This window comes from Aulostomus chinensis, chromosome 16 (genome assembly GCF_037954235.1).
Source record: "Aulostomus chinensis isolate RoL2024-O1b breed Wild chromosome 16, RoL_Achi_v1.0, whole genome shotgun sequence".
Classification (NCBI taxonomy): Eukaryota; Metazoa; Chordata; class Actinopteri; order Syngnathiformes; family Aulostomidae; genus Aulostomus; species Aulostomus chinensis.
Genome location: NC_141335.1, coordinates 21,839,761 through 21,866,121, shown reverse-complemented (window position 1 = coordinate 21,866,121; position 26,361 = coordinate 21,839,761). Strand labels below are relative to the sequence as shown.

Here is a 26,361-nt window from a genome sequence, read left to right as displayed (position 1 = left end):
TCCTTTCAGGAATGCATTTTAAAAAGCAGTTAAAAAAGCCTTCAGATGTTGGCATTATCTTGCGTGACCAAATTAGGAGCAAATGAGAAAAGTTTATCTGGCATTTTGGAGTATTGAAAGAGCTTAGGCTTTATAAATTATACAGTGTGTGTGTGTGTGTGCGCGCGCATGTGTGTGTGTGTGTCAGTGTGTGAGGAAAAAAGTGGGGGAAGGGATGCAGGCAATGTGAATTGTGGGTAAATCCTTTTTCTAAAAAAAAAAAAAAAAAGGAAAGGCATAGTTTTCAGATTAAAAGTGGGTGGTTTGTTTTTTCTGCACAAAACTTTAAGGGGGATTAATTTATATGGGTGCTTGAAACTATCATACTGTTTGTGCAAATGAAAAGTGGATGTCTTAACACCCTGAAAGAGCCAGACAGTAAACTGATTACTGTTGACCACCCATGAAAAGCATGAGAAGGGGAGGGGATGGGGGGGTGATTTAATAAGCAGGATGTTATTCTGCCTTTCAGAAATAATCCTCTATAATTTTTCCAGGGAAGTGATTGGGCATGTGTTACAGTCATCATTAATATTCTACACACCTTAGACATAAATCGCCAGATAATAGCAGCTTCCAAAACAGAATCAAGGTGATGCAAGTCCTAAAATTGTTTCCGTATGTTCATATTTGTGCAAAACAGAGCAGAGTGTTTTAATGTGTGAGAATCGGGACTGTTTTATACAGGAGTGTGTTGCACTGACCTGAGGAAGAAAATCCCAGTTTTTCTGAATTAATGTTACCTTTTCCATCCATCCACTTTCTATACTGTTTATCCATTAAGAGTTGCGGGGGGGGCTGGAGCCTATCCCGGCTGACATTGGTGAGAGGCGGGGTTCACCCTTGACGGGTCACCATTCCGTTGCAGGGCCATCAGGAGCAATTAGGGGTTCAGTATCTTGCTCATGGATACTTTGACATGGCCACCAGGCGAAGTTAGAACCAGCGACCCTTCGGTTGCAAGACGGCCACTTTACCTCTGAGCCACGCCACCCGAGTTACCTTTTTATGGGTACAAATTAACATATGTGGTCACGTTAACATTTACATAGTTCAGAATGTAACATGCCACCATATATTGGGGTTGGCAAAATAACAATAATATGTGATTTATTAATTATGGTGTGTGTGGGGGTGCATTAAAAATATTGTAGAACAGCAAACTAATGTACAGATAGAGCTTGTAAATGGAAAACAGTAGTTAGCCTGCTAGAGACTACAGACAGAGGTTAAATTTGACTGCATCCAGTCTGCCGGACATGAATAGAAGAGGAAGAAGACTCCATAACAAGAGCACACTGACTGCACTGATAAGATGCTCTGTGGGTCTTTGTTTTGATGGTTAACAGTGAAAAATGTTCTAAATACAAGAAAATAAGACAAGATTTCAACCTCAAATTTATCTATTCAATTATTTTGCAGCTTTTAGTACCGTAAGCCACAAAGGTGACTAACAGATTCTCACTGGAAACCTGCCAAGCATCCTTTTTTTCTTTTAAATGGAAAGTCATTAAATCAGAAAAACAATCTATGTTTTATGACTTATGTATCTAATTAATTCAGAAAAACAGGTCAATGCAACACACATTTGTAGTTTTAAATATGACAAAATGGCATTATATTAAGATCTAACCTCAAGATAACCTCACAATAGACAGAGCTTTTTTGTTTTTAAGAAACTCTTTCTTAGGTGAGCCATTAAAAACATTTTTTTGCAGAGGTGGCCAAAGTACACACATTCATTAAGTGCAGATACTCGTGTAGAACAAGACTTGTTTAAGTCGAAGGACTGATTAAATCCGTTTGCAAAAATAAAAGTAAAGAAATACAGGTTGTTCAATATACTCAAAAGTAAAAAGTGTTGATAAAAACAGGCAAAAACAATAACATTTGATAATAATGATGTAATAAAGAGTCCAGTGTGCAGTGTATCTTTGAGACAAGATATTTATACTGACACTAAACTCAAAACATAGATGTCCGTGCAGTAAAGTTCAAACGGGCAGAACTCTTCTATATCTGATATTCTGTCTTTTAGGTCATTTTTTTTCTGTTGTACATAGTAACACAGCTGTTTTTCATATGTAAATAATAAAAGTGCAGACATTTGTGTTCAAATGTGAAGAGTAAGAGCTGTCAGGAAAATAAATGGTTTAGTAGATACCTGAAAAATCGATCCAAATAAAAGTAAAAGTTTGTCTTGAATTTGCTACATGGCATCTTTGTTTTTTGGTCTTCTGAGTGAGAGGTGAGGTGAGTGGCGTTTAGCTATGCCGCCACACCTTGTGAGTATCACCACCCCCCCCCCCCCCCATCTTAAAAATGTTCTAAGTGGTCAGTGATCAGAGCCTTTCTCGATCAAATGAACGCAGCTCGGGTCTGAACGCAAACCCAATATGAACCAAATGGATTAACAGTAGTAATGTTCGTTACGGTGGTAGGACAAGGACACCTTTGAGGTGAGGCGGTCCACTACATCAAAAGAACGCTGGTGAGGAATGCCACTGACTGTTTGATCTTTAAAGCATCTCGATCAGATATGTAACCTTGGATAGAGATCTCCATTATAGCTGTTATTCTCTTTTAACTGCAGCAGCTCTCCAGGTAATAGAACTTACTCAATAACAAATTGGGGGGCCTGAGTGGCAGCAATCATCTTTACAGTCTCTGCTCTGCCACAATAAAAGAGTCGCAAACTTCAGGCAACAGGAGAAACTTTTACATGGTGAGGGAGCGATTACTTCAGCCAGTATCGATGTAATTCCATTGTCTCGAATGTCGTTGACGCCCTCAGCCATGTAATTACACTGAGCATGACTAAAGTCAAACCCCTGAAAATAGGTGGATTTACAGATGCAATCAGGTTGGTGATACCCGAGTCAAGGGATACAAATTTGATTTAACTATTTCCAGGGATGATGTATGGAAATGGATATTACTGAAAAGGCACATAAATTGAAAAAATAAATGGGAAAGAGATCATCTTAATTACCTTGAAATTAGACTCATATTCCACGGTGTCGATATCAGACGTTGACACAGGTTAGAGATTCCAGTTGTTTATCCAGCAGTTGTCTTGCTGATTGCCGTAGATTGTACATTACAGTTTGTATTGTCACATGCCGTATCAGTGAAATTGTATTTGTTTCAAGATGTTAAAGATGTAAAAGGAACTGTGAAAAAACTTCATATTGAATACTAAGTCACTCCCAATGTGTGTGTTTGTGTGAGGGTGTGCGTGCGCGTGCATGTGTGCGTATGTGTGTGTCGTCTTTGCAGTGTAGCCTGTGGGCGTAAGCTTCTACCTTCCTGAAATCCAACAGGATATTTATCACCTGTAAATGCTTACATTTACGTGAAACTCTAATTTCCCCCAAATCCATCCTGTGTGTGAGACCTCACCTCGGCTCCTCGGGCCAAGATGAGTGTGTAAAGCTGCAGCAGCGCAGTGAAACTAAACCACCACGTCTCGTCTCTTTATGACCGCACTTATCAAAAGCCACAGAGATTTCTCCAAACTCAACTCCACAAATGAATTATGCCTTGAGGAAATGACAAACTTCACAAAAGTGGGCGTTTTCAGAAAGACATGTAGAGCTTGTCATTACTGTCCCCCCCACGTACAAGACAACCCAACTCTGCCCCAACGCAGCCACAGCCTCAGGCACAGCATTCTGGGTAGTGTTTGAACACACCTCTGTCTCCTCTTTAGATCTCAGGAATATTTATGGATCCCTGTTGATATCTTTGCATGTACTGTAGTGGCAATCTGTTTTTCCACACTTGAAACATTTTCAGAATGGATTAAAGGGGGTTATACGATAAAAGGCTGTTCTTAGAAATGCTAGGCATCTTTGCTGAAGTGCTTATTGTCATGTTGCTGGAATCAGTCCAAGAGTGATGAGTAGTTAGCAGCCCTCCTCCATTAGGCGACCTCGCTCACTAAATTATTTCTTTAATAATGCAGAAAAAATTCTCACTCGTAATATTTAAAGAAAAAATATCCTTATTGTTCATCCTCCCGAGAGCCAGACATGAAGATAGATCCCCTTCTGACCGCTAGACCGCTAGCTACCAGTCCTTCCCTGCATTGATACAGCGAGGCTTGTGCATAACTGAAATAATTTGAAATGACCAGTTATTTCTGCTGATGTTGGAATCAGACGCACAGTTGGAGCTGCTTTCCTGGTGAACACAGTGATTTCATCCAATGCCTCAAATACCCTATTGTAACCTCAGCTGACAAAAGAAAAAAAGTTTTTGATTACCAGAGTAGCTTCAAGTTTCCATTGCTAATCATTGCCGAATCTGTTGGGCTTGATGAGGTTCCAGAAGCTGAGGGACAAGATGAATGTGTGCTGACCTCCCTACCATCTACCAGTCATTGTGCTAAGCTAACTAGCAGTCAAACAGTTTCTGTAGCTCTCTAATGCACCCATAAAGGAGAGATGGATATCTGGTCTGGTTCTGCGGAGGATGACAAACAGAAACCCTTTGGATATCCAGCCTCAATAATCCCGTTCAGGATCAGTTGAGTTGTTTGCAGTGTATTGAGTCCATTTCTTAATGCATCATGTATACACATGAAAGAGAGAATATATGTGATAAATGCAACAGCCTGCAATTAAACTTTCTTATAGCTGCAGTGTTTTTTGAAGGTCAAGGGCCCTAGACTGGCACCGCAGAGGCTGTGAGGGTGCTGATGGTTCAGTGTGGTGGCAGAGGAGAGCTGTGATGAAGGGCAGCTGCTGGCGATTTAATGAGCGAGCAGGGGATGTGGACCCCCGCTGCAACTCATCGCCACTTAATGGCTCCACTAATCCCTGCAGAGATGGTGGCTGCACACACAATTGTTCTGCCCTCCATGAGGCGAAATACCCAGCAACCCTTTCTCACACCCACCAGTTAGCTGTTCATAATAATCACTATGAAATAGCGTTAAGAAACAGAGAGGAGAAAGGATGAGCTAACAGGTCACTCAGTCTGGCTCTTTTGAAAGTTATTTCTCATGAACGCCACTACTTCATCAAGACACGGCTTGCAGGTGTTAAAGTCTACAGGGTGTAAAGAAGCGCCCATTATTTTTCCCCTGCAAGACAATCTTGTTTGTGACTACGGTTGATTGCATGCTGCTAAACTGTAACTGAGCACTCATACTTCCACACTGTGGTGATAAAGGTTAAGACTGATACATTACAAACCTTTGCTCCTTTTTCGATGTTCCTGACATACTGTAGAGCAATCTTAATTGGCCCTGAGTGTGAAACATGGTCCATAAGTTGCAGATGGACTTGTTTTTCCAACACTATTCCATTATAAACCATCTACAAGCGCTGCCACTAACGCCACGATGTGCGCTTTCTTCCATCATCAAAAACAATGATTTTGCTTTGTTGATGCACGGTACTGTTTATAGTTGAATTACCACTCGCATACAACACACCTTCCGCAGCATGGCCCACCGCATATGTTATAAAGCACAGATGAACATGTGGAAATTGAAATTCAAAAGCATGAAAATCCAAACCACACTCTGCAAAAACATTCCACATCTGAGTTTGGTGGTCTTGAGGAGAAGGGAGCCCTCGCAGCGTCACAGATCTGGAGAGGTAATGCGTTTAGCAGGAATGTCAAGGCGAGCATGTTTCATTTGTAAAACATCTCAATATGTTAGCATGAGTGCGCGATTAAAGTGACTCATTTAAAATGTACGCATGTAGAACACAATCAATTTCATTCCCAACTGGGAGCTTGCATTGTTTTCTGAGAGAACGTACTTACTCAGCTTGTCTGGATAATAATTTACAGATTTGCTGTCTCGCGGAATACATTCATTCTTTGGCTTAAGCTGATACTTTAGTCTCAGTGGGACTCCAGGGCAGCGGAAACAAAATCTTTATGATTCTATTCCCTTCCATATGGTTTTGTTTATGAGCAGCTACCTCTGCCTGGGAATTCACCCTGTCATATTGGGACACAGAGGGCATGTACGTGTTCTTCATAGCTCAGAGGATATGCCCATACATGCAGAGCTGCCCACCTGCCCAACTCACAAACACTATCCCTCCCTCAGCCTCGGATCCAGATGTGCTGTGCTCCCGGCGTAGTCTGAGCTGCCAGCTGAGGCGAGAGTATTACCCTGGCAAAGAGCAAAAAAAGGCCAGATGAAGCAGACAGAGGAGCAGGATTAATGCTCTCCTCCCGTCTTTATTGGGACCCTGCACTTGCAGCCACTTGCCACACACAGCGTGACTGACCCATAATGCATTTACAACTGCACGGCTACTTAAATGAAGAACAGAGGCCGGATGACATTCAAATGTGCCATATGCCCTAACTGTTAGTTAATCAGGGCTTGATATTAGAAAAACCTAGTGCTGAACAGAAAAATATAGTAAACTGCAATTATTGTGACTGATGTGATTTACAATATTGAAAGGAATCCTGAATCTAGTGGCATAATACACATATTTGAAAAACTCATGGAAATGATGATGAATGGTTGGTTTTTTGTGGGAATCTCTCACAATCAAAGGTGGGTTTGTTTGTTTGTTTGTTTTTGAGTCTGTAGAATAGCACTTACATGCTGGGATATCCCTGCAGCACTACAAAACTTCACTAAGAATGATATTCAGACTTTGCCTTTAGGAAATATTGCACCTCCTATGATTCTGATGTTTCTCTAGGTCATATTGCCATTTCAATTACATATTTATATATTTTTAAGCCCTAGAAAGGGTTTATTTATGGTGTTAGTCTAACTAAAACTGGACTTTTTAAATACATGTTAACATGTCTGAAATTGTACCAAGATTATCTTTTTTGAAGTTTGACTAACATACCTACAAAACATTGGTGGAGGTCGATGAACAACTCACTCACATTAGTTGATGTGTACCGTGCCCAAGTACATTTGCCCTCTAAAATCTGCTAACGAGAATGAGTACACTGTACCATCCCTGGCCTCAGCACAGTTGGAAGAGGTGGGCTTTGGCACGGTCCACTCACACAAGTTTGGTCATGCATTGTGTACATCCACTCATATTCCAGCCGTACATAAAGGGAGCGAGGGAATTCTGATACACTGTTACAGTGTTCAGTGTTGCTGCACCATGAAGGTAGCATAATGTTGTTTGTCTGCTGTGAAGTAGCAAACTTGTCACCTTTCCGTCCAGAACCTGACAGAATAGTGGGTAATCACTATGGTAGCAAAAGAAATCAGATCCACTCGATTCCCGAACAAATGTCAGGCTTCTACAGCTCAGTACTGACATGCTCAGGCCCATAGCAACATGAGTGCAGGCCAGCAAGTAGTGGGGAGTACAGTACAAGGAAACTCAAATCAGTCTAGCCATTCTGAGCATGCTCCGTAGATCCCGCTGCAGTATATAACTGAGAAGACAAATTGCACACATTCAAGTAATGTATCATCATGGCGGATTCTTGGGTGAGGACAAAACATTTCTGGACTGTTGAGGAGAAATGTACAGCTCTGGGATGTTGTCTGTTTTTCTTTAATAGTATTTGAATTTAAGTTTGCTCTTTGACAGGGACGTTGCATGCTAACTGGTTTGGTATGTGACGCAAAAGGTCAACTGGAAGTCTAATTGCAACCAGCTGTTAAAAAGGCATACCGCCACCTACCATTCCAGAGGTGGACATACTTCAGTGAATAAATCGACATAGGTCAGATTAAACAGCCTAATGGACATTCAAACTCTCTGACTGCTTTAGACAAGAAGTTGACCTTGCTTATGAATACGATTGAATTTGTCATGACGGAATCGTCACCACAGTGAGTTATTGTCTCCAGTTACTGTTTTTGCTACTTTTAAAAGTTAAATGTTCTTGGTAGCACAGATGAACCTGAAAGGCCGTTGCAGAGCCATAGAGGACAAACCTCCAGGGTTGGTGCTTCATATTGCTCTCCAGGAGGATTATGGGGGATTTTTTACATAAATATCCCTTGACACTCAAAATCAAATATGGGGTGGTTCAAATAAAACAAGACAGGCAGAAATATCTCTTTATTTATTTGTAAAAGTTAACAAAGACAAATCAGGTTAATCTTTCTCCTGTCCTGGCGAGCGTTTGTGATGAGCCACTGGTGGAAACAGAAATAGGGGGGAGGCTTTCGCGGCCATTGCCCCCATCATCCTTGACAAATGGAGCAGCGGTAGAAAGGCCTCTTTGAGTGAGTTGTAACTTTTGGCAGCCCCTCGCAGGTGTGGGTGATCTTTCATCCTCCCCGCCTTCCTCCTCCTCCTGTGCCTCGATGTCCTATCTCTGGCCTCCATCAAAAGTGAACGTGCTGCCCCAGGTTCAGATTAACTCCACTCTGACAGACCGAAAGCCTCCCCTCCTCCTGCCCCTTTCCACCTCAACTCACACATCTCCTACAACAGGGGAAATTAGGGCTAGTTTAGCAGATCTTACAGCACCACTAAACACCGCCCCAGATTGCTCACTGATTGCCTGGCTCAATCCATTGTGGCCCCACTCCCCTCTTCCTCCACTCCCCATCGCTTATCTTTGCCTTTCGCCAAAAGCAGCTTCTCTACACTGAACTCACCTCCTCTGCACACACACACACTCACACACACACACATACACACACACGGACATACACACACACACACGCAATCTTCCCTCCAGCATGTCCAGAGTAATATATAATATGTAACTAACTCATTGTGAAAAGTCTCCACAGGTTCAGTAGATAATATCAGTTCCAACTGCTGCCATGTCACAATGTTTGCTTTGTGGTTTTTGGAAAAAAAAACAAAAAAAACCTCGCAGTTAATGTTTCTTTTAATTGCAGATCAAAGCAGATGCATCGCAACGACAAACTGTTAGAGCTCCTTTAAAGGTTATTATCCCAGCTGGGGTTTATCCCAGTTTAGCTTTGGAGGTGACAGATTTACCTGGACGCGGAAGTTACCTAACTCTATAGCAGACAGGGAGAAATCAGCTTTGAAGAATACAGAGATGGGATAATTGCTTGAGTAAAACTCTTCCATTTTAAAATTAAATCTTGCCAGAAGTGTATCATTTAAAGGCTTTTTAAGTATTAGCCTCGCAGCAATTATGGATGATCAACCTTTGTGGTAAAACGCCTGTGGTTGGGTGAGACCTATCATTTGTCTCCTTTGTCAGTTTCCTGTTTTCCTGAGCAACTCCTCTGACCTGGCTGGCAGGCTTGCCTGCCCTGAAGAGCACTTTCCCTTTCCTTCTTCTGTACTAGGGAGGGGAGGGGAGGGGAGGGGGCAGATGAAGGGGGTGGGGGGGGGGTGTCTAACTTAATCTGACCCATTGCTCAGGTCAGTGAGCTGCTTACCGGGTCTATCCAAACATAGGGGCTTGTTTTGCTAAAGCTGTGGAAAGAAGAAGTACCCTCTTAAATCAATGCTTTACTTAGAGCTGTGCACATGCAAGGTTGTTATGCGTGAAACCACAGGAGGCAGAGCTGGCATACAACCAGCAGCGCGCTCCTCTCCTCCGTACTCCCCTCACCATGAAGACGAGGAAAAAAGAAAGCCTCTGTGAACAGCCAAAAAACTTTTTCAACCTCACAGCTTGTGTTGCTGTATTTTCTAAGTCAGCGCCACAATTTACCAACAATTGCTACAGAGCACTCAAATGCAACAGCCTCCTCATTCAGGCCTTGTGCTCTTTTTCAGGAATTAAACTCTAAAATGCATCCAGCTGTGTGTACTTTTTCTCTTGACATATCCTCACCACAACGTCCAGCGCTGATCTAATCATGACGCCGCAGAGAGATTAGTACACGTATGTACAGACCGGAGCAGTTTTGAGGTTTGACTCTGCTGTGCAGGTATCACATTATCTAAAGAGGAATGTCGAAATCAGCCAGATTTATTGTTCCTGTTTGGCAGAGTGGTTACAAAAGCAAAAAGAGAAAGGTTTCCTCGAGCTCGAGGAGGCATTTAAGGCATCTTTGAAGAAGCTGAAAGACTCTTAGGCACTAAACAGGCTTGTTACAGAGACGACCTGATGCATTACACACTACAGAGGAGAATTGTCATTTAGATTGATTTTTTTATGTGCGCCCAGAGGCACTTCTCTGAAATGGACTCATGGGCCTTTGCTCTCCGCCTTGTTGGGGTGTTGGGAAGTCGTTTTGCCAGACACTGGAAAAGAAAGGAATTCACATTATCTTGCGTCTCTTCTGCAGCTTTAACACCTGTTTGAGGCATTTTCCCAAACCTACATGGAGCACGGTAGCTTAGCAAGATAAGGGGTTTCTGACAAACACGGCCACCAGTGAAAGCCACTTGTTGTGATGGTAAACAAAGGCTCTAATTCAGCATAATGGTTCTGTGAGTCCCATGCTCTGGGAGATGCAATGGCCAGTCTCAGTAGCTTAATTATCTTTCTAATTTGTATTAGCACCAGCTATCCTCTCAGGGATAATTATGTATCTGGGTTGTGAGCGAGCTTAATGAGGTTAACTTAAGTCCTTACATGGAATAAGGGTTCCATCACCTTATAGGAATAAAAAGGCCCCATGGCTGCTGATTGCTGTGTTTTTCACCCCCATTTATGATGACCATGAAGCCAGTAAGTCCCAGCAGACGCTCGGCGATCTCTCATGGGCAAGCCCGAGCCATTTAATTTGCTAGTTCTGGTTGAAGGATGGTCACTGAAAGCAGTTGGAAGAAGCCCTAAAGCCTGTTAGAGATAAAAATCAAAGAATGTTCGTATCAGATCAATAGAACCTCACTATCACTCATGACGCCCCCCCCCCCCCCCCCCCAACCACCACCACCACCACTGTGACATTTTCTACAAACCTCAGCCCTTCCTCTAGTCCAGAGACTGGAGTGAATCGTGTTTAGCAGGTATTGATAAGGTGCTGATAAGAGCTTGTGTCTCGATATCATCTGAATTCCAAAAGTCCTGTGATTGTGCGCTGTTCCCTCTACATGATATACTGCACACTACAAGCACAAAAGACTACATATTTTCTCTCATGACGGAGTGTAATCCACCACTAAAGAGCCCTCATTTATTTGCTGCACCCCTCCCATCTTGCTTGCACAATACTTAGCTGTTTTTTACTGCAGGTTAGAGAAGGAAACCATCTTATCTGTGACTGCGGGGATTTATTAGTGCGAAAAAGATAATTGCTATTCATAGGCCACTGGGGGCTGATTTACAACCACTAATATTTAGGATTCCAAGAGCAGTTTTTCAGCTTTTTTATCTGCAGCCTTGCCTGCAGTGCGGAGGGGAGAGAGGTCATGTTGGACGATGAGGGATGGGCTGGGCAAAGCTTCCACTCAAGACTAATGTGTGAGGAAGTAGTCGACATGAAAAGGCCTCGTCCACGTAGGTCTGCCTGGAGCTGACAAACACCTGTTCTACTTAGGCTGTAATGAGTCTGCAACTGAGATCCGTCTCGTCTTTTTCTGTCTGTGAGAGGAATCCTAAGAAAACATGAAATAGCAATAAAGGGGGAATGTTGCCTGGCAATATTGCTTTAAAATCTCTTCACTTATGTTGAAATATATCGCGACATATCTGGAATGACCACATCAAAAAGATAGACATGCTACAATCCTTCTGGCCCTTATCTTAAAAAAAATAGTTCTTTAGATAAACATGACTTGTCGCAATAAAGGTCATTCCTTGTTGATTATATCACCTGAAACACAGGTAGAATTTTTTTCCTAAAGTTTGGGAAGGGTTGGTTGGAGGCGAAACAGGAAATGAAGAGTATTGGGCCCGTCTGTCCACGCTGATCCTCCAGCTGACCAGGAGGCAGCGGAGGCTTTGGCGAGAGTGCTCAGATGTGAGGTCACGGGTTCACAGCCCAGGTGTTGTGCCTCGCAGCAGGACACTTCCCAGTCTAAACAGTGTCAATGGTTTTAGAGAATGTAGAGGTTAACTTTAGATCAAAGACATCCACCCCTACTGTATCTGTCATCAAGTCAGAAAGACACTAATCTCTAACTTTATAAATGTGCATAGGCACCATATGACCACTTTTCTGTCATAGTTTGTGGGCAAATGTGATAGGAGATAACTTTAGATAGGAATTAAACAATTAGCTATATATTTTTCAAAATGAAAAGAGAATATAAGTGGATGCGGACTGTGATTTTACCAGAGGGAATAAATGCAGTCGGAGAATCCCAAGAACACACTTCCTTTTGATTCCATTGATTTAATTTCTCCTCCTTAAGAGATGTCACTTTGTCTGAAAATGTATTCATCCTGCATACGCGACTCTTACTAATCTTTTTGCCAGAGCAGAAATCTCATGGAGGGATAATCTCAGATAAATATAGTTAATTGAGGCCAGGTGAACTTTCTTTATCAGCGGCACAGTCAACCAATCTGAAGTAAATGTGATAATTAGAATGGAGATGTCTTCTGTGAGAACAGAGCGTAGCCCCGTCCCTCAGCCATTTTCCTCCAATTATATCTGATTTCACAACACATCAGAAATCTATAGCAAACCAATTTGGCAACAGTCACATATATAACTGTATATCGGCCACATCAAGTTTATGATCTTAAATGACATTGCGGATCCTAAAGTGGGTGTAGCGAGAGCGAGCAACTGAATTGTTGTGAATCCTCCTTTTGGTTTCCTGGCGGGGAGGGTGATCTCTTTGGCCGTGCATGCAGCCTGTGCTCCACTGAGCCTGACCACCACTAACACCCCAGAGAAACCACGTCCTAATTACTCATTCAGCCTGACAGAATCTCCTTAATTACAAACTTCATTAGCCTGCAGGACTTTGTTTTTCTCCAGCAAAGGAGGGAGCAGGGGACGGCTCGGGCCAAGGTGCAGCCGAGGCGAGGGGTAGCTGCTTTAGCACCTTATTTCTTCCATGCATTTCTTTTTTCTTTTTTTTTCAAAGGAGATGTTAAGACCTCAGTCAGAGATCTAATTAGATTCATGGCGAGAATAAGACACCTTTTAACTAGCCTCTGGAGTCCCCCCTAAAAGGACAGCGAGACGCAGGGAAAGAGAGGCACAGATTAAATGGACCTGCTACTGCCTTTCATGTGTGAAGTGCTCTGATTTACCATGTCCTCACGTCCAAATAGAAAATAACCTGAAGCACCTACACTATACCCGTCTATAAACATAGCGTGTGTGTTTGTGTGTGTGTGTGTGTGTGTGAGAGAGAGAGAGAGAGAAGGGGGCTAGGTATGACTTAAGCCACTTTGAGGGACACACACACACAAAAAAAAAAAAAAAACTAGACCAAACACCAGTTAATGGTGACAAAAGCTGAGTTGCCATTTGATAAAATGCTAATTTCGGGTAAGTGTTTAAAGTTAGGGTTATGGGTGGAGTGGTAAGGGTAAATCTCTTGTAAATGAAGGCAAGACTATGTAATTACCTCAAAAGTAACTTAAGAAAAAGAAAAGATAATAATGTTGTTATTCCACATTCAGAGTTTCTCTTTCACGGTTCAGAATCATTAATCTGAAAAAGTGCTAATACGGACCTCCACACATCACATGGCTTCAAAGTCACCTGCCACTCATTCCTATGGATCACCTGCATTTACAGTTGATATGTTCACACCGCATGCAATTACACGGTAGGGAGCACTTGAGCCAGTGAGCGTTACCAGCACTTAGAGTCAGGTGAAGTTCACAGTTGCTGGTAATGGAGTGCTGCACAAGCGCCGATGTTGGTGAGGTCCCAACTATTGCTGGTGGAACTTCAAAGTGTCTCAGTGTAGCACTCTGCTGCTGGAGAAATAATTATTTATTCCACCTGAAGCTTACATGAACCCTCCGCACGAAGCTACACTTGCTATTAATTAGCACTCAGCTCTGTAAAACTTCGCTTGAGATCATCAGACAGCGTTAGCATCACTCTCCTTCAATGGCTAAGCTCAGCGGCACGGAGGTGGAACATTAGGAGTCAATGATTAGCAGGTATAATTTGGACTAGTTTCTCTGTGGAGGTGCTAAGGTGTTCATTGGCCCATAATAAACATCACAGCCTGAATTACCACCACCAATCATTTACACTTTCTACCCTCAGAGCCTGCAAGCCCATATGTGCGCTGAAACAAATAAAAAGACTTTTATTAGTTAAACATGCCTGTGTTAAGATGTCAGACACATCAGCACGCTGTATTCTCCCCTGTAACACATTGCGAACACATGGCTGCACTATTTTACAACAGGGAATTCAAGAACGTCTGCCGCTATAACAAAGGGTCAGAAAACATAAACCTTGTCTTACTTTGTCCAACCTCATAATCTCTATATTACTTCCCTGATTCTCTGTCTCTCTTCCATGTTTTGTGCCAAACTTTCGCTTCATCTGAGCTGCAGCCCTCCGTCCTCAGGCCCATGAGACAAAACCACGTCTTTAGTTAGGTGTTTGTGCTGAACATACAACCAGAATGTTTGCAGCCGCAACTCAGGACATCAAATTTCTCAAAACAAACCCGCAGACTATTCTGTCATACATGCTGGAGAACATTTTTTCCAACCCGCAACTGCATACGCACACGTACAAGACACACACACAAAGTCTCACAGAAAGTATTGTTTGTGAATATTAGCTATGTTAAAACCAACTTCAAGGGTCTGCTGGGGGGTGGGGGGGGGGGGACAGCAGTGAGCAGAGAACTGGAACCATTTCACATCGAGGCCGCAAATAACTTCAGTGTTACATGAAAAGTTAATTTAAGTTGGCATAAAATGCGGGTCAGCATTGATGTGAGCAGCTGAGGCTTCAGAGATGTCATGAAATCTCCTCTAGTGTCTTTGTCTGTTCTCCATTAGACTTGATAGTCAATGTTGCGTCTTCTGGCAGAAACCAGGGCAGGCGAAATATAAATCATAAGTCTAGTAAGAAATATGTATTCTTTAACCCCTTGGAGTCTTATTATTTTGACTTATTTGATTTGGCTTTTGTTTGACTTATTTTTATAATTTTTTTTCCTGCATAATATCAACTATATGGCCTTGAAATTATTTTTCAATTTGGCCCATGTGTCACTGTATCAACATAACTAGTGACGTAATTTGATCACGACGCTGTAAGGGTTAAAGGACTTCAAAGCTATTTCATGTTGGCATAAGTAATTTTTTTTATCTTGTTTAGAATAAAAGCATTAAGCTACTTTTTACCCTTTGTTTTGATTTTGTAAATATCTATTAGTTATGGATCTTTTTTCATTTTTTAAAATTCTCTCTATATTATTTAATATGGAGCCCATCAAGGGACATAAGCACAAAAAAGAAAAGAAAAATTAACAAACAGTGATGGGCTCTATACTTTAATTGTTTCATAAATCAAGAATTTTTTTGGTTTAGAGAAAGTAAAAATGGCGAAATAGCAGCACTTAGTGGCTTGTTTGCTCATGCAAGAGTTTTATAATGTTCAGTCTGAGTGGGACATACTGTAATTTAGCAAACTGAACACATTAAAAAAGAAATTAAACAACCCTTTTGCATCTCAAAAGTCGAAAGCAGGGACCAAAATGCAAAAATAAAAAATGCTTGTTAAATAAATAATGTTTACAAGTCTAGTTTATAGTTGAAATGCTTTATGTATTCAACACGTAAATAATTTTAAAGCTCCTGAGTGCAGAGCTCTAAACTAAGGTTAGGAACGTCTCACAGTCTGAGTTCTCTATCATGTTGAGACAGAACAAGGAAAGGCGATCCATCCTTCCAAGTGCAAACAAGCCCCCGTCCAAAAACCCCACCACTACTATTTTCTGCAGCCTCACTTTCCAGACACTGTAAGCACTCAACCACCGTCCGACTCAGCCAACAGAAACTTGATATTTCATGTTTTTGGGGACAGACTTTTCTCCCACTCATCCACCAAGAGGGGGAGACACAGTGAAGCTCAGATGGGTGCTGAGCGGTGACACCAGAACAGGTGTGCACCTGTCTCCTCAGGAACCACACACACACACACACACACACACACACACACACACACACACACACACACACACACACACACACACACACACACTGTTTTACATTGTGGCCACAGTTCCAGCAGTTTGACAAAGAACCAAAACAAAGACGTGACGTGTCCCGGTGTGGCCCCCACAGAAGAGAGTCGTACCAGACACCACGCTGGAGCCCTCCAACCTATTTAGCAACAGGAGCCTCTAAAAGCTGCAGCGTTAAGTACCTGCTGGTTGAACACTGGCACCAGCCGGCAAACAGATGCACCCGTATCAGTGCTGCTGATGAGAGAGGGGACTCGCAGGTCAAGAGACACAAAATAGTTCAGCAGGCACATGTGATATATTTAGTGAAGCCATTGTTTGTTTTATTTAGGGAGCGAATTGAGGATTTTCCAAACTGCAGGGCCCCTGAGGTATTTTATCAGGTGTACAGTCCACCATGTGTTACACATTAGTGCACTGAGGGGAATGCCGCTGCAGATACAACTTATAAAATGTTTGCAACGTCAGAGGACAGGGGGTCGACGGTTGCTCTCCTCAGAGCTGGTGGATATATGAGAAACAAGCCACTTATATGCAAATGAAACAGCATCGTGTTACACCCCAAATCCCCCCTCTCATTAAAGATAATAAACCTCAGGAATCTGAGGGGCTACAGCAGCCCTTACGCCAAATATCAACGCTGTAAAAGAAGATATTTAGAGCAGCCAGTCAAAGTAAGGCGAGGAATAAACAGCTAATAAATGCCTGAAACTTTCCAGAAGTGAACATTAGTATTATAGCACAGAGCAGGCTGATGCAGGAGGTGTCTGCGGCGCAGGGCATGATGGGACGGGTGCCAGGAAGAAGCCAAACGACTGACGAGAAGGAGGCGTCTGAGCATGTGGGGGGGGGGGGGTGAGAATTGCAGCTCTTGATGAATATTTCATCATGAAACGGTCACTGTTGGTCTGTGACATCTCTTGGTCAGAAGGTTGGCTGCAGGGTGGCGACCTTGTGAACATGGTTGATGGAGCAACAAAACCTCAGCCAGCTCGTACAGTGTCTCTCATTCATACCGTGCAGCAGGGAGGAGAGCATTAAACTGGGCTAAACAACAAGAAAACACATCACTGCATTTAACTGTAACTTAAAAATTACTCTTCAGATGTTAAGTTTTGTATTAAAACTACACTGCAGTCGTTTATTTGCTGTCTTGACTCAGTTTAGTTCAGTTTGGGCTTAATTGTGGTCAGTGAACGCAGCGGGCCGTCATGATGCTTTTTTTTATCAGCTTCAAAATCTCCAACCTAAAATCGATTCAAGGAATTAAAATTAAAAAAAAAAGACCTGCAATTTGGATTAATTCGACGCTTGCGCAGTGCTGCTATATGCGCTGACCGCGCAGGATGTCAAAATAGCTGGAGAGGAGAGTCATCCGCGTCATTACTAATAAAAACTCCGAAGCTGAATCCGTCCCTCTTTGAGCCGCTGGAAGGCTGATTGAATGCTAATTGCTCGTTAGTCTTGTATATTTATCGCTGCGCCTCCTGTCAGGGCCACGGGAATCCATCCTCCCGTTTCAGGGATCCATTTCAGGGGTCATGTGAGAGACAGGATCAAGTTCGTGGTGACGTGGCAGCGGCGGCCCGCAGGTGCCACCTCACCTCGGCTACAAACTGTCCTCTCAAACCGAAGAGATTTCTGCTCGATCAATTATTGACTTTCAGCTCCAACACAAGCCTCAGTCGCTATTCACATTAGCGGTGTCAGCGGGCCTAATTAGACCTACTAATTGCAGATTAGAGGTTTGGGGGGGTCAGCGGGGGTCACGTGATAGGAACGACTACTCTTCAATGACGGCTAATTATTTCACCTCGTAGACGGATTGTTGAATGCTTCCAGGTCAGAGACTTGTAAACTGAATTTTATTGAGGGAGGCTTCTTCAACCAAAAAAAAAAAAAAGGGGGGGGGGAGTGTGCATTTGTGAGGAGTTGGCCCCTGAACGCAGCGTTAGTTTAGATAAGCGGGTCACTAGAGGTCCCCCGCAGCTTGGCCCCTGAATGCACCACGAGAGAGCCTAGAAGGAGGATCTGATCAACACACACATTTTGTATTGTTTCCAAACCAATTATAGCAGTTCATTTGACCTCATAAAAAATTAAAGTGTGTGTGTGTGTGTGTGGGGGGGGGGGGGGTATTTTTACACTTAAAAGAATAAAATAAAATGGCTACATGTGCAGCTAAAATATAAACGCTCCATTTTTTGTTCGTTTTGCTCAATATTGCTTTGCAAGAATTGTACAACAGCCGTGAGCTGTTGAGAGCAATAGTTTGATTTTAGCACTCAGCAATTACTTTTGCATCATTTTATTAATTTGAAATTAAGTTACGTAAATGCTGCAACTATTTTGAATTGATACCAAAATTTAGTTTAGGCTAAATTATCAGAATTTCTTTCTGTTTTTAAAAAAAAAAAAAAAAAAGGGATGAAAAGAGGGATTTCCACGTTAAAACATGCGCGTGTAGATTTATCAAACCGTGCCAGGCGCTAATGAGAAGCCCGTCCTGTCTCCTATGTGTGTCCGTGCAGGCGCGGAGGGGTGCGCTGGTGGCGGTTGGGGGTGGGGGGGTGGGGTGGGTGATTGGAGGGGGGGGGGGGGTACGCCAAATTTGTTTGCGGCGGATCAAGGCTCACCGCCTCCACTGCACTTTCTTTATCTTAATTCCAACTTGAAAAGATATAATTATCTAGTTTGAACAGGACTGCTATCAAATCCGTCTTTATAGGCAGGGAAGGGAAAAGCTCGAGTGGATTGTGAAGCTGTGAGCCGCTCGGTGTTGCCCGAGATAGGAGTAATGAAGTTGTGGAGTCCGGAGATACAAAGGGCATTAACCTCATTAGCATGAAACCTTTTCTTCTAACTATTGTGGGACCCTTTCAGTCCTCTAATCCCCCCTATTTCAAAGCTGGGTTTGTAATAAAGCTTTTAGGTTTTTTTTTTCCAAAGCTAATGGTATTCTCTAAAGATTTTTATTGCTGTTATAATCTATGGACCGATTAAGAATTCCCTATATGCTCCCCAGCCCCCTCAACCCAAACCGCAAAAAATTATGCAGTAATTAAACAAACATCAGAAAAACACACCAGTATTGAGTTTCACAAACACACACACACGCACTCACAAAACCCCACTTTCATTTAGATTATTTAAAAAAAACAACTGCCGTGTTGATGACTTCGCTGCTTTTGTTGGTGTGATAATAATTCTCTGCATGTTTTGAGTCCGCAGCTTCAGCACAAGACAAGATTTGTAACAAAGATCCCATTTTTCGGCACATTGCAACCTTCCCTTATCGCGTCGTGAGGGGTAGTCAGATTGTACTAAATTATGTCCAACCAAGCCCCCTTGGATCCGTGGATTAAGAGATTAAAGTGGACCACTGGGCAATGCATCCCCTTTCCCCCCTCATATTACTCGCATGATAATTGCCCAAACTGATTTGCACTTTCACAAAAGCTTGTAGGGACTCTTTCTCGCTGCAGCGGGGCAGCCCCTTTAAATAAATCCAACGCTCCACATCAGACTGACGACCACGTTTCTTTCTGTCTCTCTCTCGCTCGCTTTTTTTTTTTTTATATGAAGCAAACTACCTCCCCAACAACACCGGATTTAATTTTAGAATTATCTATCTGAAAGCTGCATTTTCTTTCCACATAAACAAAAGTCTCTACTTTTACTGCGCGCAACATATTGATAAAACTTTATTGACAAAATATTGACAATTACATACTTCTTGGAAGTATACTTTGTGTTAAAATTGTAGCAAACTTAACACAAACACAAAAAGTATTTACATTCTGTAAAAGAGGGTTTAACAGAACATTAACTGTTATCATTTCTGTACATGGAATACGCTCAGTGCTTGACGTTTGTTTTTCCTCAATTCTTGCTTTTAGTCCTTCGTGGCAACTTTTCTGTGGAGGGTCCTGACAGGAGGAGGCTGCGTGCGTGGGGGGGGGGGGCCACAGCGACACATTGGTAAAGCTTTAGGTTAAAGGAATGTCCTGATACCGTCCCTTTCATATTTGATCTGGATTTCTTCTTTTTTTTAATTATTCTTCTTATTATTAATTTTTTTTTAGAAAATCGCTTTTTGTTGTCTTTACTTTGAAAAAAAGAAAAAAAACACTATAACGCAGCACCGCTACTTCATATGTTTTCACAATCACTTTTACACGAGAATTAATAACTGCACATTTTGTAAAAAGGAAGAAGCACGACATCTCTGCTTGAAAATAGAGTTAAAAACAACAAAAAACAAAAAAAAAATCTTTTTGCCGGGAGTGTCAAATTAAAACAACTACCAGAGGGGGAGAAAAACATGCAATTCAAGTTTTACAAAAGTGTTTTGGTATCTTGAGTGGAGATGTTAAAAAAAAAAATCAGAAGTGCAAAGGTCCAATATGAATTGGAGGGGGGAAAATGATAATTGTGGTGTTTGTGGATTGGGGGTGGGGGGGGGGGGTGTAGTGGTGGTTGGTGTGGAAGGTTCCGGGTACTGAGACACTGTCAGTCACGTTGTCCTGGGTCGTTTGGACCGACAGACCCGCATGTGACAGCAGGGCCAGCGGTCGGGTTTCTCTCACCCTCAGTTGCCGATCTCCGGAGATCAGAATGTGACGTCTCTTTTTTTTTTAACCCTCTCACTGTTTTTCACGGCATCCTGTATCCATGTCCTCCTGTTTGTAGTCTTTTGTTTGTTTGTTTTTTGTTTGTTTTTGTGTGTGTTTGTTTTTAATCGTCCGAAGTGACATCGATTTCCTCCGGACTCGCCTGCTTCGTCGCCAGTCTCCACCGGTTTATGTGATGCGACCCCTTCTTCTTCTGCTGAGACTCCGAACCCTCCTCCTCTAACTTCTGCCGCTTGAACTTCGTCCTCCGATTCTGAAACCACACTTTTACCTGAGGAGTTAAAAAAAGAAAAGAAAATAGAAAAGAAAGAAAACACGGATCAGTATGGCCAGATGAACCGGTGCGTAAAACCAGGCGTGAAAGGAGACACATTGTTGGGATAGCAAGGCTGAACATGAATAAAAAAAAAGTTTATCATCAGCAGAATAAAGTATTTATATTTAAGGAAAGCGTGACTCCACCTTTAAACGATCCAATTATAATTATTAAATGTACCTGTGCAGCTCGAAGTGGGAGCATCATAATAGTAACATTTCACATTTGGCACTAAAATACAAATAAACCGAATAAAATGCAGTTATATTTTGATGTCAGACGTCGTTTCTCTGATCCAGGCGTCACTCGTGTGTTCTTACACACTCCTGTGAATCCACTCCGCGGTGGATCAATGCTGCCGTGGGGACTCAACAGCATCTACATCGATTAATAGTCTGGCCCTTTGTCACCCAGCAGCCCTTAAATGGCAACTGAGGTGCATTTAATAAGCCTTCAGTGGGCTAATTGAAGTAGGCGACGCTTCATTTCTCCCTTCAGCTCCTCCAAAGGCCGCGCGTCCAAAGGAGACATCGCGGACAAAAGACCCCAGCAGCAGCAGCAGCGGCGGCGGCGGCGGCGGCGGCGGCTGCAGCATCTTAAATATGGCACAGAGAATCCAGTGGAGCCGCCACGCTCTTTGTACCGTCTATCCCATAAAATGGTTAACTGCTTAATTTGCCCTCCATTTTGAAAGGCAACATTCTCCCCCCAAAACAAAGTAATTCAACCCCTCCTGAAATGAGGTTAGGCCCATACAATGAGGGTGGATTTGATCCAGCAGCGGAGAGCCTCATGTCCTCCACTGACAGCATGCATTTATGGACACGACGAGGAACAATTTAGGTGCTGCTCAAAATGATGGTTTTGAAAACTGTGCGTCTGCTCTGTGTTTGCGTCATTTTATAACCACCAGAAGAAAATAGGCGACATCACATTTTGGTCTATTACATCACCGTCAGAGCAATGTTTGTTTTGTTTGGGGCTTTTTGTTTGTTTGTTTGTTTGTTTTGTTTTTACAAGAGGCCTGATCTAAAAGCAGTGAAAGTAACAGCTGGAAATATGAATGATACCAATGCAGTGTCGAATGTGGAGGAGAGCTGCGTCTTACCTGAGTTTCTGTGAGGCTAAGGCTGTGGGCGAGCTGCTTCCTTTCTGCTCCCACCACGTAATGATTCTTCTCGAACGCGTGTTCGAGCCGCAGCAGCTGCGAAGGTGAGAACGCCGTGCGGATTCTTTTGGGCTTTCTTGCCAGCGCGTTGTGCAAAAGGAAACTCTCTGGACTCGTTTCATTACCTGGAAACGAGCACAAAAATAATGTTGATCTGTCATTGTGTTGTTATTTTTAATTTAACATAAAGAGATATTAATATTTACTCGGTAGGCAGCAGGCCTGCGCAACTAGTGAGCGGATAAATATCAAGACGTCTGAGGAGACTTCGTTTTTACAAATAAAAGAAGATAAATGCGTGTATTTCTCAAAGACTTGTAACGTGTGTCGAATCATCCGGATGCCAGAACGAGGAGAAACAACACAAAGAAATATAATCGTGGGCCTCAAGGAATTAAAACCTCGGCGTCAGTCAACAGTCTCAGGTAAAAATGTTCAAATAAATATCAGTCAAAAACAGCTTTCGGAAAAACTCAATTAAAATGCGATGTTTTTTATTTGTTGGTAATTTGTAAGAATCATAACCAAGTAACCACACACACGCATAAATACTACAAAATGCGCCCAGTACAGCAAAAAAATAAATAAAAATAAACAGGTTGCAGGCCGCCAAAGTAGTAAATAAAACTACAAAGACCACAAATTGGACTCGTTTTTTTACGTCAGAAAAGTTGCAACATTCAAATTCTTCTATATTTCCTCTAAAACATGAAAACAGAAAATAACATAACAATAGCAATAATATAACTTCAATGAAATGTTAAATCACTTAATTTCGTGCAAATAAGGTGAATTTAACCTGCAGGCCAGCACGTCAACAATTCCACTTGTCCTATTTTTTTTCTTTTGTATTTTTTTTTACAATCACTCCACACGGAAACAAAAGCCAAGCAATATTTTCTCCCTCTCTTTAGTTTTGTTTTTATCTCTCCCCTAAGCTGTTTAATTTGAATAAATTAATTATTTGAACGAAATATTCATCCAAATAATGTTACACCTTTTTTGTGTGTGTGTGTTTTTTTTGTTTGTTTTTGTTTTTTTAAGTGTTGGGGTCCGAGGACGAGGCGTGATGTGGCCGCACGTTTTTATTTCAGCTCTGTCGACCCTCCAAAAAACTCTCCGGCCGCTCGGCGCCTTTCGTGCGTAAAAAGTGAAGCTCTCTGAAAACTTACCTTGAAATCTGTGGCCCAAGTACCTATATCTGTGTAATAACCAGGGGTAGAAAGTTGAGGGGTCCCTTTGCTGGCTTGCAAAAAGTGGGTGCGGACTGTGAGAGGAGGAAAGCGGATGAGCGGCCAAAGCGTGCGGCGGGGCCACCGGATGCACCGGGACGGCTGAGTTTGGCGGATGAGACACCGCCTCTGCAAACACCAAGTCCGGGTTCGAGTAGACGCCCCTGCCGCCGGAGTGAAAGCCGTTCAGAAAGGGGTTCATCTGACCGGAGTTTGCATAGCTGAGCGCCGCTGGCCTGATGGGCTCATCGGAGCGGGACGCCGGTACCGGATTATCCTTCGCCACTAAAGACTCTATAGTGAAACACCTCTTGGGTGTAGGTTGAAACATGGTCTGATAGTCCAGGTTCCCCAGTTTCAAGTCAAAGTTGTCGAAGGCGCTCTCGCTTAAAAAATACTCCACAGTTGAGAGAGAGGGAAGTTTGAGCGCAGTAAATAAGTTGCAGCGGTGTCGAAGACGCCCAAATCAAAAGTGTCCAGCTAGTCCCAGACTAATCCATGGATGTGCTCGGTTTCCTCGCCGGCTTGGTGCGGGCAGATGTGTTAGTTCATGAGTCTAATTAGCGCTGCAGCCTCCTAAACAGCTTCCTCTGAAGGCTGTAATGGCATGGTGATTGGTCGCTGCTGCCGCCGCCGCCGCCGCCGCCGCTGCTGCTGCTGCTGCCTTAAGCTGCAGGAGAGGAAGACGCTTAAAAAGTGCGTCAATGGGGGGAAGCAGCCTGCATGGGCGCGGAGAGGCGGACTCGAACGCGCAAAGCGGAGAGGATTCGTCCACCCCTGCACGCACGCGCGCCCGCGCAGCTCCAGGACTCTCAGCAGTAACACACACACACACACACGAACACACTCATGATGTGAAGCAGAGGAGAGGGCTGCTCGTGAGGCCTCTCGCACCTTCACATAGTTATAGAATTATCACTTTTTTATTTTCACACACACACACACACACACACACACACACACTTCAATCGTGCGCACGGAATATTTGCACCAGCTTGATGACGTCAGTGGGCCTTCGTTTAGTTACTATTGTGATTCTCGTGCCGCTTTTTCGCTCTGCACAAATGGTTGTTTAGTTTCAGTGTGTTCCTATTTTCCCTGAGAGGATGCGTTTTAACTGGAAGATGCGTGTGTGTGTGTGTGAGTGTGTGTGTGTGTGTGTGTGAGTGAGTGAGTGAGTGTGTGTGTGTGTGTGTGCGCGCGCGCGCGCGCGGGCGGGCGCGTTACCTACACGGCTCAACCACTCCAGTGACACCTCTTCTCAGTCGCTGGGTGTCAGGCGTTTTCACAGGTGTTTATTGGAGAAGCGTACACCGGTGCGTGCGTGCGTGTGTATGTGCGCGCGTGTGTGAGGCGTGTGTGTTTCTGAGCAGTAGCACGGAGGGCCTCCCTTGATAAATAATACACACTAATAGCGCGCGGTGTTGTCGCCATCACGCTACTCACATGGCTGCACGCCTGTCTGTATTATTATTATTGTTATTATTATTATTATTATTATTATTATTATTATTATTGTCATGATTATTATTATTATTGTCATCATGATTGGTATTATTATTATTTTTATGCATAGATATTTGTATTTGTCTTTAGACTTTTGATTCAAGCTGTAATTTAATTTCCTTTCATTTATAATAATAATAAGAATTGTTGTAATAATAATAATAATAATAATAAAGACAGCTTCGGCCTTAAAGTATATTCATGATGACGATGATGGGGACTCAGTTTTAGTCGTAATAATTTAATTGTCAACAGAGGTTTTTCCTCTATAGTTTCATCAGCAGGGGAAAGTCAAGGCTCTCTGGTGAACAAAACAAAACTCCAGGCGAAAATAAATGTGGTTGTTGTTTTGTTTTTGTTTGTTTGATATTTTATTTCTCAGAGTTACAGAACAGATGCTGCTTAACGTCAGCGACTCGACTGTCAACGTGGACTTTGTCGTTTTAGATGTTATACTGGGCATCTTGAAATGCGTCCGTTCAATAACTATCAGTCAATATTTAATAATAATAATAATAATAATAATAATAATAATAATAAATGAGGTGGAAGTGGAATCAGGACAAAGAATAAAACGCGTTTACTTGACCCGAGTGTCGCTGTCTGTGTCATTGCTTTGTTTTTAATGACGATTTTGCTAATTAAATGTAGATCGGAGACGTATTGTTTTAAACTGAGCGAAGAGCAATCAGATCATTGTGGCATGAAACTACACGCGTTGCCTGCTGTGTGTGTGTGTGTGTGCGCGCGTGTGTGTGTGCGCGTGTGTGAGTGAGTGAGTGAGTGAGTGATAAGTACGGTGGCGCTTTCCATGGTACTTCACTGACCTCTAGTGGCCGAGTGAGTCACTGACAGCTGCGCTGATGATGGGTCTCGGTTCTTGTAATTGAAGGTCACGCCCGTCACATCCATGTACACATCAGGAATTCAACTAAAACATTATTGTGTCATTCTCACAATTAATCATTGAAGGCTTTAGTTGATAAAATGTTGAGTAAAATTGAAAAATGTTCATTTCCTCAGTGAGCTCTGATTATTTTGTCTAACAGTCCACATACTGTTTTTCTGTCATAAATCACACACACACACACACACTCAAAGAACCGTATTCCTATCGTCATTCTGGAACCAGTCTTCATGGAGTTATCATTTATCAGTTTCCTTGTTGCAGCTCTACCACACGTCATCAGTTTACAGTCACACTTTGTGGTACAAACCAGATTAATTTGTAACATTTGTATGTATGAAAAAGATCCTGCTGGTGGGCGTTTGTGGAATCTGTTTTTCTGACAGAAATTCAATGTCTCCCAGAGGTTTGTGTAATCGTGTGACCCCCTCTCCTCTGCACTGGTTGTGTATTTGGTCTGTCACTAGCTGTTCTTGTCCTTTCGGGTTCACACTCGGCACCTACAATTCAGAATGACACTTAGGTGTCCACTTTGAAGTTTACAGTAGAACAAGATTTCACAACTAGAATGTCATGAAG

General features: G+C 42.7%; 2 protein-coding genes across 2 annotated transcripts in view; one reads left to right on the top strand and one right to left on the bottom strand.

Moving 5' to 3' along the window:
* dennd10 (DENN domain containing 10) overlaps positions 1 to 26,361 on the top strand; it is a 113,351-nt gene that overhangs the window by 69,407 nt on the left and 17,583 nt on the right. The window lies entirely within an intron of this gene.
* On the bottom strand, positions 20,714 to 24,021 carry emx2 (empty spiracles homeobox 2). Its single transcript, XM_086180116.1, has 3 exons — positions 23,310 to 24,021; positions 22,078 to 22,262; positions 20,714 to 20,924 (listed from the first exon to the last, which is right to left on the bottom strand). The coding sequence occupies exons 1-3, from the start codon at positions 23,698 to 23,700 to the stop codon at positions 20,757 to 20,759; spliced, it is 744 nt and encodes a 247-aa protein (XP_086036242.1). The 5' UTR covers positions 23,701 to 24,021; the 3' UTR covers positions 20,714 to 20,756.

Excerpts from the sequence above, each read along its gene's own strand:
- emx2 (XM_086180116.1), bottom strand. The coding sequence starts at position 23,700 with ATGTTTCAACCTACACCCAAGAGGTGTTTCACTATAGAGTCTTTAGTG. Across the intron at positions 22,263-23,309 it reads CTTGGGCCACAGATTTCAAG|GTAATGAAACGAGTCCAGAG; the intron begins GTAAGTTTTCAG and ends GCTCGTTTCCAG. Across the intron at positions 20,925-22,077 it reads TTAGCCTCACAGAAACTCAG|GTAAAAGTGTGGTTTCAGAA; the intron begins GTAAGACGCAGC and ends TTAACTCCTCAG.